General features: G+C 36.7%; 2 protein-coding genes across 7 annotated transcripts in view; both read left to right on the top strand.

The window, feature by feature from the left end:
* Positions 1 to 14,739, top strand: part of LOC108610696 (uncharacterized) — a 72,276-nt gene that overhangs the window by 41,754 nt on the left and 15,783 nt on the right. The window lies entirely within an intron of this gene.
* Positions 10,823 to 12,361, top strand: dunk (disrupted underground network). The gene has a single exon (XM_018002962.2). It carries the CDS (start codon positions 11,453 to 11,455, stop codon positions 12,224 to 12,226), a length of 774 nt encoding a protein of 257 aa, XP_017858451.1. The 5' UTR covers positions 10,823 to 11,452; the 3' UTR covers positions 12,227 to 12,361.

Here is a 14,739-nt window from a genome sequence, read left to right as displayed (position 1 = left end):
ATTTAGACGCTGCTCTTACTGCTTGGGGCAGGCCCATAATCGAGGCATGAGCACATTTGTTTGGCTGTCAACAAGTAGTATGAGCCAAAAGAGATTGGCATGACAATGGCCCTTTGGCTGTGGAAAGCCACTTCACACAGACAGGTGAGACAGCCGGACTGACAAGCAGACAACCAGACAACTAGACAGTCAATTGTCTGTCTCTCCCGGTCCGTCGACCTGTCTGTCCGTCTCTCTCATCATTTGCGTTCTTTTTGCTCACGTCATAATTACATGACATGCCCGTCTAATTGCCATCAACAGGAAGCATAAAATGCACCGTTTGCATCTGTGCTTGCCATATGCGATTAGCTAACCGCTCATAATTACAGTCAGAACTTGATTTACCCTATGCCCAAAAAAAGGTAGCTAAGCATAGGGCCGAACGCAACTATAATATATTCAAATCTTATAATTTTACATATATAAAAAATATTTAAACATTATATATTCTTTTTTAACTATACTGAAATTCTTTATAAAATTTCTATTACCAACAGATCGATCTACAAATTGTTAAAATTTTTCAAAATTCTTCCATAAGAGAAATATTTAAATCTTGTCAGTTAATCTGAAATTTAAATGACAGACTAGCTAACAAAATTAAATGGATGTTAGGATAAAAGCCAAATACAATTTTTCTTATTTTTTTTTTTTTCTGTAATATATATTTTATTTACTATTTTTTCAAAATTGTTTTACAGTCATTGTTAATGAACAATATAATTTATTTTAATTCTAAATCTATATATCTGTATATTTGTTTACTTAATTGTGTAAAAAAAAAAAATATTCGTAAAATAATTTAAACAAAATATTAATGATTTAATAATATTTTTATGAAGAGGCACAGAGTTCAAAGATTTTTCGTAATTTGCATATCTGTATATTGGCATTACTGTCTTTTAAAGATATATATTGATATATCTTGCATGCAAATAAAAATGTATTTTATATATATTTGTTTATAAATACTATCTATACCTGTATACGTATTTAAAAAAAATATATATATAACCAATTTTAAATACAAAGCATTCATATATGAAAATTATTAAATATTGCTGACATATAAAAAGTCAACCTTTTATTTTATTTTTTTTAACATAAATACAAATTTTAAATAATTATAATAATATTATATATACATTTTGTATATTTATTTATTTCATATTTCTAAATGTAAATACCCATACCTATACCAATATAGCTTCCCTCTATACTTAACTCAAGAGTATCGATCTACCAGCTCTTTCACTCCGTCTATCGCAGGGCATCCCTAGGCTTATAGCACATAAATCTTGCTCTGTTTTTGGAGCCCCTTTTAAACAATTTAGTCGCCCACATCCGCTTCCGGCTTGGTCACGTCACCTTGTGCGAGGGTTAAGTTCTCAGCAATTCCTGGCTCTTCAGGGTTGTTGTCGTGCTGTCGCAATCAATGGCAACGGGCTTCGTGGTGGGCGTTGGCAAATAACAAACTTTTTGTTTGTTGCCTGCCAACGGGGCCACTGCTAGCCAGCGAGCGGCTCAACAGTTTGTCAATCCATCAAGCAAACAGTCCTGACCAGCCTCACCCGCCCGGCTGGCACGTTATGTGTCAGTGAACCCCAGTTGATTGACCACAGGCACCTTTTGGTCAGTCAGGTGTTCACTCCGTGTGCTCCGTGACCTGTGCAGCCAACTCAACTTCAGTCGCCATGTTGGCTTAAATTGTGGCTGGCTGCATTATGAAAGGGTTGCATTTAATTTAGCCAAATTTGTAGTTTGTTGAGCGTGTTGATGATTGTGAAGATATAATCTATCTGCATTTGTATATTTGAGTAGATAGCTTCAATTTCTCCACTGAATGGCAGACAAGTTAGATAAGAGCTAAAACATGAATTTTCACTTAACTCTCTAGAATTTCCGGCTTTTACTTAACTCTACAGAAATGTTGCTTTTTGTTTTTATAATTTTCAGAATTACGTGACTTTGTGTTCATTTGTACTATTGTATTTTTTTGTTGTCTAATTTATTTATTTTATTTAATTACTAGTTTGCTAACAGCTAAAGTATTTAAAAGCTATTAAATAACATTGATTATTTTATAATTCATAAGTCTGTGTCAGTAGTTGTATGACTTAAATGTATGGGTCAATGTTTTTAGTGTTTGTTGTAGTATTCAGTTGTCTTTATGAAAATAGTTGTGCTGCACTGCATTAAATTTAAACCAAGTGAAGAATTAAGAGAAATTTATTGAGAAGTGTCCCTTCATTAAAATAAAAGTGCTTCATGTAAGAGGCTGAAAAAAAATAAAACGATATTATATTTAGTGAAATAATGATAAACATAAGCTAAAATTTAATTTTAAAAATAAATTTAGTATTTATTTTATTAAAATATTGAGAAAACACTTTTTCAGATTACTTTTCTTTTAAGCTGAAGAAATTAAAAGATTTTCTTGTTGTATTGACGGAATTTTCCTAACATATTCAGATTCATTGCATAACATTAACTAAACTAAACTTATTACAGTCGTATTTACAATTTTCTTAAATTGTCTATTCGTCTGTTTCAAAACTAAATGAACTACATTTGTTAAATAAATCAAAGTAGTTCTTTGTTTGCTGCTTGCTCAGATGATTCCTCAGATGATTTCTCTCTTTCAATATTTACACTATAATCCGCGCTTACGTCAGAGTTCTGTTGATTTGTGAGCTTATCTAACATTCAATAAACAATCAGTATTACAGCATTGCACAGACTCTCTTGTGTTGACCTCGTCGTTTGTTGATGATGATGATGATGTTGATGATGCTGATGATGATTGCCCCACATTTGCAGTAAAAGTTACTTGTTTATTTTAGTAGCAGCAGACATTACGCATTCGCCGCATTGACCCAATGCCTTATAAAACTCGTTTCAACAGCTAATGCGACTGCTTTCAATTGTGCAAATTATTTACTATTCATGCGATATACTGTATATGAAGATAACTGTAGCCGGCCCGTGTAGGTGTGTGTGTGTATATCAAGAGATACATCCGTTGCCCAAATGGCACGCCATGTCAGAGTTAATTCACATTGATTTGCCTGCGCCAGCTCTGGCAAATGTCGTTTATAAATATATCATTTATCATCGCATCGTATCCCAGTGCCCAAAGCCTGGACAAATTAAGGTGTTCGCACAGCGGAACTGACTGTCAAAACTTAATTATGGTGGCGGCGCGTGCTCGACTACGAAATACCCTAAGATAGAGGAGAAGAAATATTACTAGGATATACCGTAACTATTTGGCATGGAATGTAACGGTACTCCTTTTGTTTGGGGTGTTCTCGACTAGGAAATACTCTAACCATTGGAGAAGAAACTTTAATAGCCTTATACTATCATCACTGAGTTCTGGTGTCTGTCTGCCTGACTAATACACACCCTAAGTTCGCTTTAAAAAAAATTGAGAGCTTCTCTACTGTCAAAAGTAAGCTCTGAAGCGCATGAGGTCAACTAGCAAATACCATAAAATAGAGATCAAGAATAACAAAAACTCTCCAAGTTCAAGTTTTGTGTATTTATAGTCTTCAAGCTAGGCGTGGCCAATCGAGTCACAGTTTTGTTTAGCTGATGATGCCATTCAAAGCACACACAGAACACACATCAAAATTCAAATTTAAAACTGGATTATAAAACATTTCTCGTATCTATATAGTCGACTGCTCATGCTCTCCTTGATATATTTTCACTGGTGTGATAAAATGCTGTTCGTAATGGCCTGAAGGTCGGGCTCATGAATAGTTTAGCCAGCTAATTGAACCCTCCCGCCACAATTGACTCGTATCTGCATGATTGATGACAATCACAATATTTGTGCCTCAGACTTTGCATAGTTCATACAAATAGTCAATATTTGTTGTTGCCTGAAAAACGCAAAACGCGCACTAAAATTATTGCATATTTATTTATAAATCGCTTAGCATTTGCCCATGTTGTTCTTGGCTGGTTTTATAAACAACTTTTTTTGATCTTGTGTATTTGTAATAGAACTCGTTTATTGAAATTCCAGTCGAGTCTGCGGCGTTATGTGATATTCGACTGAGTCAGACTTACGCAACGTTCTGGGCTTTTGATATGCGAGAAACACTTGTGACAGAGGGTCGCTCAAAGGGATGTAGAGTGTGTGTCGAAAATGAATATACAATATTTTTATAATTAATAATCATAATTGGTCATAGAAAAAATATAATTTTTGTAAATATGCTGCATCAAATTTCAATTATTTTACGGCAGCAATTGACATTTTAAATTGTGTTTTTTTTTTTTTATTTTTTTTATTTTTTTTAGCATAAATTAGAACTTGTTTTTCAAAAAAAATTGTAAATAAGTTGCTTTAAAGAATTTTAATTGAAACTCAATGAGCCAAAAGTAGCTTTAAATTAAATCAGAATAGGAATAATAAATATATAGAAATATCAATGTATCGATGCGTTCATGTATTGATATATCAATGATATATTCATTATTCTTATTATTATTATTTACATATTAATATAAGTATTTGATATTTTAATGTATGAAGACATATAAAAATCAATTGTAAAATCCAATATTTGTCTATAATTCAATCCAGCTCGCCGGAATACTCCGTCTACTTCTTCCTCTACTCCTGCCCCATGATTGATGCAGATCTCTCTTGGTTCGCCCTCGCTGCCGTTTGTTGAGCTGGTGTCGTGTTGGCTTAGCTGATGTCAGCAATTAGCTTGATTAACGCCCATGCTTAGGCAATTAAATTCAATTGCTCAAGTTGCCAGAAAATTATGCAAAACGCACTTTTCACCTCGACGCTGGCTGACTCAGCCGCAGCCTTAGTCGGCGGCCTAGTTTTATTTATTTTCTCTCGTATTTCTTTTCCTCTTGTTCTGTTTCATCCAATCAAGCAACAGCATTGCTCCACACTCAAATGCTAAGGTGCTACGAACTCCCACTGACCGAGTTAGCCCATCGGTCGCATCCTCAGCCTGAAAGCAGCTGCCGCATGCCGCGAATTTTTAAGGCCTCTGCTTCGCTTTAGTTTGCATTTTGTTATTGTTTTAAAGTTAAGTGTTGGCCAGTTGCCAAACAAAAAGCAAAACAAAAGAAAAACGAAAATCCACGTACAAAACTTAATTAAACAAAAACCAAATTGCATTTGCGTAACTTAATTCGTTTTTATTTGCGCTGTCGGCCCCACCGTTCGCCAACGTTCGACATCATCAAATGCTGTGGCAAATGCCAGACAGACGATGGATGGTTGGAGGCAGGCGTTAGACATTCGCTTTAACCACTGCACAATTAAATCCAATTTAAAGCATATTAAAATTGCCCAGATGTGACTTAATTAACTAAAGCTTGCAAATCGCGAATTGTGTTACGCGGCAAGTTGTGGTTTATACTAGATATTTGCAATTATTTCAGGGCATTTATGACGCATGCTTCAAAGTTTTTATAATTAGCGCCTCTCTGTGCGATTTTCATGGATTCGCGAATAGCTTATGCATACAATATATATTAGTGAATTATTAAGATAGTTTGTTTAGAGATAAAGAGATGAAGAGAGCAATTAGACAAAGTTAGAAAGAGAAAGAGAGAGAGAAAGAAAGATTGGTTGAAGTATGAGTATAGAAAGAGAAGGCATGATACAGATTTACACAAACAGAAATCAATTAGAAGTGCGAGATATATGTATATTTTATATTTTAAGCTTCTTGCTTATGAGCTGTATAGATAAATAAAGACATGCATATGTTTGTCAAATCAATATCGCATATCTACCTATTTATATGTATATATATACATATATAGATATACAGTAGAATCCCGATAATTTGAATCGGCAAGGGGATCTGTTTTTTTTTTTTTTTTTTTTTCGATTTATACAGAAATTTAAATTATAATTATTGAGAACGAATTTTCTTCGATTTATTGCGGTTTTCGATTTAGCGCGGTACGAATTATCAAGACTCGACTGTATATATTTATTATATTTTATTTGCTCGCCTCTTCACAACTTGCGCTCGTCATCAATTGAAAATTTGATCAAAATTGTCAGCATTAAGTTGCAATTGTCATGTTTTTATTTACGAGCTCTTGTTTATTTTCATTTGATTTGATTATGGCTAAACGCCCCCTTTGATGCAACTTGAGCGGGCGCGTCGCTATCAGAGAAAGAAAGAGAAGCTTTGCGCGTGGGTCTTTCGAGTGCGATTTATCAATGGAAGAGACTTTTGTGACAATGAATTTGCGTGGAAAGAAAGCCATATAAGGCGACTAGTGGCCAGCTAGGGGAGACAAATATATATATATATATATGCATATGTATGTATGTATGTGTATATGTACTACGAGCTACGGTACCATGTGCTATTTATCAAAGCACGCCATTCATTTGCGAAGAACGCACTTGGGAGGGAAAACGCAAAGCAAAGCAAAGCAAATCGCCGACCGCCCCACATGTTGGCCAATGGTTCAACAACCCGTGGAATCGAGTAAACGCCTCGTTTACTAAAAAAAAAGTGTAGACTATAAAATAATACAACAACAACAACAAGAAGAAGAAAAATCTGTGGCAATAATTTTTAATGTAAAACAGAGACGCATATTTGCTAGATGAGATCACATGGAAAAAGTCGCTGGGCTGCAAATTGGATTGGACTGTGCTGGGCTGGGCTGCGTTTGAGTTTTGTAGAATTGAAACTGAAATTGAAAGGGAGCAGCAGACATTAATAATAATTACGTGACCGCCGGCTTGACATCTGTTTGAAGTTTATGCTGGCATAGCCAGAGCAGCAGCAGCTCTGCTCTATTCCGCTCTACTCTCTACTCTCTAGATGGGCGGGCTCGGGCGGCTCGTTCATGGATCATTTTCCTCTGCCGCTGATGGAGTTATTACAATGGCCCTATAAATAGACAGTCGCTTGACTGACGATCGGCACGCAACCGACTTTTGTTTTCATTTGTTTTTCTTCTTCTTCTTCCCTTCTTTTTTTTTGCCTTTATTATTTTGACCCTATTAGCGCAACCGAGTTGAACTGAAATTCTCGATATGCCCTGGCATGAGGCCTTCAGTTCTTCAGAATTGACAAGGAATGGAATGTCTGACTGGGTGCAGTAATATTATAGGTAGAGGAGCCGAGAAGACAGATTTGTAGAATTTCGTATGAGCTTAAATATTTGTTGTGTTAAATATAATTATGGACTATACTTTAATTAAAATTTTGTTAGTAAACTATTAAATGTTAGATATATAGTTAAAAGCTGCAATAAAATTAATTTAAAGAAAATTAATAAATAAAAATGAAAATAAAAAACTTTATAAATATGAATTGTACTTAACTCAAAATTCATTTACTAATTTATTGATTTTTTGTTTTAGAATTTTGTGCACTGTATATAAATACATATATATAATATACATAAATATAAATTGGCAAAAAATATATATGTAATTATTGATGAAAATTGATTTATATATATATAATTTAGGATATTTGTCATCGCATAGAAAAACTCTTAGCAATTATTTGATGTATTTATATAGAAAATAAATTCTTTTCATTATATTATTACATCTCTAGCAAAACACCTTAAACGGTTTTTCTGATAACATTTTGAAATCTGTCCTAAGCTAGGATAAACTTATCTTTGGATACTATCTTTACATATCTGAAAAGCATTGCCTAAGAATGGCTTATTCTAAAAATATAAATTAAAACTATTTTTATAAAACAAGCATAAATAAATTTCAGTCCAATCTATATATTAAATTTCCTCAAAGTGAAAACACTTTGGATAATAAATTGTTTCACAGCTTTCAATTTGTAGAAAATTTCTAAATGAAACCATGAAATATATCGGGTATTAGGAAGCGATCATAAACATACATCAACTGCCAACAGTTATCAAGTGGCACGGTCTATATGAATAGTCCCTAAGAGCGGCTTGTAAGACTATGTGAAGTATCAAAGTTGCATCCATATAAAAACACTTTAACACATTGAGTAGTGGAATGTGCTGCCTGTTATATATTGCATTGCAGGCTGTTTGCTTAAGCACCCCCAAAGTGCTACTAAAGACTACGCCTCTGTCTCGCCCTTTTGTCTTTAACAAATGTGAAGCAATTGAGGTTTGGGTTGTTGTTGTTGGCGTTGGTTGTTCCTCTTATTGTTGTTGTTGTTGTTGGTGGTGTCCATCAACAAGAAGAGCACACACACACACACACACACACACATAACGGAACACACCCCAGGCACAACATGTCTTGTCGGCACTTGCCATGCTGTTCTTTGACCCAAAACCCCTATACTCCCCCTATCCACCCGATCCTCCCCGACCAAAGTTGTTGCTACTTGTTGTGTGCGTCGTCTTGGGCTTGTCATTTGCCAATTGGCATTTATGTTTTGGTAAATTGATATTTCCCGTTGGGTGCAGTCCCAGTTGATGCATTCTATAAAACAATTTAACTAATTTGCTTTCTCTCTATCTTTCTGTCTATTGCAGGTACGTATACAGCAGATATATATATATACATGCATATATCTATATAGAGAGATAATAAAACTCGTTTGATTCAGCCACCTGTCACGTAAGTTTGTTGATAAAAGCGCTTAATGCTTTCATGTTCGGCTTCACTTCACTTAAGACAATTAATTAATGCTGTTAAGTGGCCGAAAAGGCGATAGACAGCGAGGGAGTCAGAGAGGGAGAGGGGGGTAGGCAAGGCAATTTGCAGCCCATTTAAAGCGACGGCGGCATCAATGGGTTAAGTGCCTTGACGCTTCGCTCGTTGCCCATTTGCTGTGTGCCGCGTTACGTGCCTAATTGAAAGTCCAGTGGATTTTGTGCAGCAGCAGCAGCAGCTTCACGAGAAGCGATCCACCACCACCAGCTCTCTGCTCTCAAGTGCATTTCAAATGAATCTCGTTGCGACCTCGGACAGCTGCCAGCTGGAAACTTAATTTCCCTGAGCCAAAACAAAGACACTTAATCAAGTCAGCTTTGCAGAGAAGGCAACACACAGACATAATTCCCAAAATTCTCATATTAATAATAATCAGCATAAAACGAAAGAAGTCAAAGAAGAGGAGTTTAATTAGTCAACGACACTCTTCAATCTGTCCGCTGTCTGTGCAGCAGCCAGTCTGCTGTCTAGACAAGTCCAAGTCATTTGGCTAACAACAGTTTTTGGGCCAGCCGAGGCGACACTCGGCGAACCCAACACGGCAGGCGGTGTCCTTGCTGTCCTTCAAATACCTTTTGTTTGTGCCCAATCATTTAGTCCACTCATTTTCGTTGCGGTTTAGAAAGTTTTGCTATTAAGCAAGTTGAATTGAGTTATGAGTGAGCAGGGACAAGTTTCTTAGCAACTTTGATTTAAGAAGTCTTAATAAAATGAATTATTATAATACAGAAGGCAAAATTTGAAAAATTTGATATTTATATAAATCATATATTTAAATTATATAAATCATATATTTAAATATATTTATTTATATAAATTGAAATATATGATTATATAAGTTATATATAATATAAATACTTTTTATATACAATTTAATTTACACATACTGCAATCATATAAATTGTTGCTTAACTAAAATATATTTAAGTGACAATAATTAGTGCTGTGATTTTGACATTTTTGATAGTTTTTGTCTAGTTATTTTTTAAATTTTTCTTACAGTATTAATTTTATAAAAATTTTTTATAAAGGAGCTAAAATATTTAATTATGAAGGCAAATTGGGAAGGCAAAATGTAAAAATACTAAAAGTGTCGATCATTTCATTTGTTGTTTAGATAAAATGTATTCAAGTAACAATACTTAACGCTCTGACTGTCATGCATATCTAGCAGTTTTTCTTCTACATAAACTCAATATTTTTCTTTTATAATATTTTATTTTAAGTTAAATTTATTTTATTATTTTATATTATGAATAATAATGATTTAAGATATGTGTCATTATTAAATATGGTTTAACTATTATTCTAGCATTTATTTTGCGACCAAAACTCAGCTGTTTAATAAACAGCAGCTGAGCACCTGACCTAAGCTACAGGTGGCTTAGATGAGATTTAGCTTAACCAGCTGTGGCTTATACCTAAAGCAGAAGATTAGTGTTAATCTTCCTGTTATTCTTCTAGACAATCTCGTATTTCTATCCTTATCCTAACGCCAGCTTAAGAACAAAATTGTCTCTCATGAGGTTGGGACAGATTGACTTAAGTTTGATTGTTAGCGAGGCCGAAATGGACTAAATATTATCACATTTTCTAATGACATTTGCAAATGAAAGGAGCATCAAAGTCTGCTGAAATTCTGTTCTCTTTATCAAAATATGTCATCAAAAACAAATAAAAATTTATTTCATCTTCAATATTGAAATTTAAAGTCTAAACAAGAGTACAATTTTAACTTTTAAACTACTCTGGATCCTAACTAACCTAACATTATCTTAGTTATCCTTAAAGGCTTCTGATCTTGACTTGACTTAGTTTGTCATCTTGAAAGACCTTTGCACTCAGACTATTTACAAACTATTCACTACTTTTAGGCAAGTTTTCATATACCTTGTAAACTCTTTCCCCCAACGCTTCACTCTATCTTTTGCCATGGCCAGCTATGATAAGGCCATGTAATCTTATCAATTGTTTATGATTTGAATTGGCTGTTCAATGTTGCTTTGGCACTTGTGTAAACCTTCGTCAGTCTTATTAATAGACGAGAATTGTTCTTGGCCTTGGCATTTGGCAGATTATTTTCGATAGAGTGTACATAAGATATAGAAATTATGCTATATACTCAATATATTCGAATATAATCATTTTTATGCAATTAAAAGTAGGCCAAGTCAATATTTGGTATTGATTTGTTGCGCCAGCTGCGAATTGTTTCGGCCAAATAAAATATTTAGTTTAAGCAAATACTATTTAGTAATGCAGTGGCTATAAAAGGTATATCTCAAACAGCTGTTGGCCAGGTGTTGCCTGCGAAAGGTGACAACTGTCAAAGCTATAAAAGCCCCGAACACGTGTGCAATGACTGCACTGCAGTGTCTCTCTGATGGCATTTGGGAAATGCCGAAATTAAAAAGCAATCAAGGAATTACCCAGGCACAGGCCTAATTACCTGTACTTGGACTTAGCTTGAAAAATGCGCTAGGGATTTACAATGGGCGATAGGGGGTGGACGGAGGGGTGGCGTGTAAAGGTTAACCGCGCCTACCTACCTGTCGGGCCTGGGTGATTCGACTGAGCCCGACTCAGAGGTCAGCCTCAACTACCTGTGCGCTATATAAAGATCTGACTCTGCTGAGCAGGGACATCAGTTGCACAGCAGCCTTTCAAGCAAACACATTCATTTCCAAGCCAAGTTCCACTCAAGAAATATCAAATCCATTCATCATGGCCACCTACACTTGCACACAGTTCGTGAACTTCATGGAGCCCATCAGCTGTGGCACTGTGAGCACCACATATACCCTGAATGCGGCGCGCTTCGGCCAGCGGGATCTCAGCCTGTTCATCGAGAGCCTGGAGACAATTGCACGCATCGAGCGGGAGCGGCACGAGCGACGTCAGAGTCGACGCAAGCAGAAGCTGCTGGAGGAGCGCATTGCCGAGCTGGAGGATGAGCGTTGTGTCAGTCCGACGCCCAGCGCAGAGGAGGCGGTCGATGAGCCCGTCATGTACATGGAGGCCAAGTGTATACCATATGCCATCAGTGAATCCCTGCCCGTTGCTGAGAAGAGCCATCCAGACTACGATATCTGCGATGATGAGGCTTATGGCAGTGCGAGTCAATCGCCACGTAGCAGCGTCACCTACTGCAGCTGTGCCGGTGTCTCCAACACTGGCTTGGACTCCGATTCCGCAGAGTCGGGCATCTATGGTGGCTCGACACCGCCACCGCTGCGACCCCGCTCCCAGGTCATCAGCAAACCAAAGGCCAGGACCACAAGATCACGCATCATTAGCATGGTGCTCAAGCGGGAATACGCCAAGTCGCCGTCGGTGGAAACTCTGCAGCACTCTGAGCGCTGTGAACACCTGCTCAACAGCACCATCAAGCATCAGTATGATCAAATGTCGTCAAAGTCGCGACGTGGCATCGCCTGCAGCCAGGGATCGGCCGAGGAGCGTTTCCTGGACAAAGCCTTGCGCTATCTGACCCTGTGATGGACACTGCGCGAAGTGCCTTCAGCTTTAAGACATAGTTTCTAGGATAATCGAAAATTATACATAGTCTAGAATTTGTTTGTAAAACATATTGACATTAAAATTTTATTAAAAATATACAAAATTTAAATATAATTTAATTCTTTTTTTTTTTAATATTTAAAGCAACATTTCATGAAGCTTTAGCTCATGTCAGCATTCGTCTTTATCATTATAAAACTATAAGTTAATAATAAAGTAGAATGACTTATTTGTACAATTCTTATAAGATTTATAAGTATAAACAGCAGGGTAGTCCAATGAAATAAGCTAAGTAAACTTACTTAGCAAAGCAAAGCAACTTACAAAGCAAAAGTATTCCATTTGCCTACAGTACATTTGATTTATTTCGAGATAAATGCAAATCTAATACATTTTAATAATAAATGCAATATATTAAATAAGCTCAAACAACTTCCGCACATCCATTTTTATAAGGCATCAAAGCACAAAGAGTAAAATGTCGCATAATACACAGCAAACGTAAATACACAGACACATACATACAAATCTAATTTGATGTGCGAGTTGAGTGCTTTTAATGGAAATGCAGAGAGTGGACACTATGCACTAACACTCCTCTGCTTGTATGCATTGGCTCTGCTGCTGCTGATCCCGTTGTATGAGTTGAGTGTGGACTGCACACAGTAGCACTGAAAGCATGGCAAAGATGAGTAAAAGAGAAAGGCAATTGTAGTAGCCTTCCAGTCGAGAGAGCTTAATCAAGGAGTGCAAATTCCAGCTTGGTGTGGGTGCGAGCTCAAGAAGACGATTCAGTTCGTCTGCGTCTGCTATGCCGATCGGTCGATGAATAAAAGTGCGCGTGTGTAAAATTTCGGCATATTCGACATAATAATATTATATTATATTATGTTAATTATTTATATTATGTATATTTCGCGAATAGTGTCTATTTTATATTGCCAAATGTCATTCAGCAAAGCATTTAGTGCCTATCCAGGTATTTAAACTACTTTATTATCAGCACAAATAAGATTTACCGTTGAAAGTAAGAAGGCAGAGTAAAAGGAATGAGTAAAAGCTCTTGATGTCAAAGTAAAGAGTACGCTTAAGGAATTAACTTTTGCCTGCAGTATTTAAATACTATTTAAGAGTAGAAGGTTCACCATTGATAAAACGAAGAGAAAGTCATAGCACAGAGTACGAACACCTAAGATCAAAATGAGCTGAGGTATTTTAACTAATCGAATAATTACCAAAACCTCAAAGACCGTTCAACATTTATCATAATTAAGGAAATCATTGTATCGTGTTCTTGTGGCTTCCCCTAATTACTGTATGCACATATTTTAAGTCCACGTGCTAAGCCTTTGCTTTGCTCCCCTTTTGTTTCTGTTTCTGTTTTAAATTTCTGCCTTGTTCGCATCCCTATTGTTAATGCAATATTCACACTACCTTGTGGACGACCTACTGACATGATTGTCAACTGGCTGACAGCATCTGACTGCATCATCTCGATAATCTACTTCAATTTAACGGACTGTCAACGGGCTGTCGACTGAGCTGCTGCTTGCTTGCGTGGACTGCTTAAGTGTACCAAGTGCTCTGGCAGGCAACCTGCTCTAAATATAGCCGAACGAGTGACACTCTGCCAGTCGTCTGTCGTCAGCTATCCAGTGTGAAGCAGCCGACGCAGCCGGAGTGTGTGTGTCTGAGTGTATATGTGTACGTTTGTGTGTCTGTGTGTGCTCTCTTCAAGCTGCCGCCTGTTGCTGTTCGTTTTGTTTATCAATCTCGCACACAGGGTGACTCGCGCGAAAACAGGGCATTTCTAGGTGCCTGCATCCTGTTTGCCATAAAAACTTAAAAGCTCAGCGCTGTTGCGTCTGTTTTGTTTTTCGGTCATGCGCCAAAGCTGCCATAATAACGGCTATAACTGGCGCTGGCATTCCAATTTGGCTTTGGCTTTGGCCTCTGCCTGGCCTCCACTCAGTATCTATCACAAATTCAAAAGCGTAGCATACATTTCTGCGCCGGAAATGGCGAACGGCGCGTAGTGTGTGCTTGTGTCCGTGTGTATGCGTGCCAGTGTGCGTATGTGTGTGCCTCTGTTTGGTGTTGCATGTCGCGCGCGCCATGTTTGCTCAAGTAAAAGCCAAATTTGATTAATTAATTTAGCCTAAGCGACTTAAACACACACACACATACACCTAGTCAAATGTGCATATATAGTGAAGTCTTAAAAGTGCAAAAAAAGAAGCCAAAACCAAATAAATGAAACGCATTTGCAAAAATCCCTAGCAGCCCAGCGTGCTGCAAGTGCTCCCCAGCTCTCGCATACATTTAGTACACTGTGCGTTCCCTTGACAATAAAATATGAATTGATGCGCGCGCTGCGCCATAGTATCCCCATATATATATATATATATTATATATATATATTTAGGTATTTCTGCGTGTATGGGGGTGTGCGTGTATTGGTTTATCGTGCGTTCGACAGTCTTATATTCTAG

Source organism: Drosophila arizonae, chromosome 3 (assembly GCF_054131065.1).
Source record: "Drosophila arizonae isolate 15081-1271.41 chromosome 3, UAZ_ARI_1.0, whole genome shotgun sequence".
In the NCBI taxonomy this organism is placed as follows: domain Eukaryota; kingdom Metazoa; phylum Arthropoda; class Insecta; order Diptera; family Drosophilidae; genus Drosophila; species Drosophila arizonae.
This window is presented reverse-complemented; position numbering and strand designations above follow the sequence as displayed.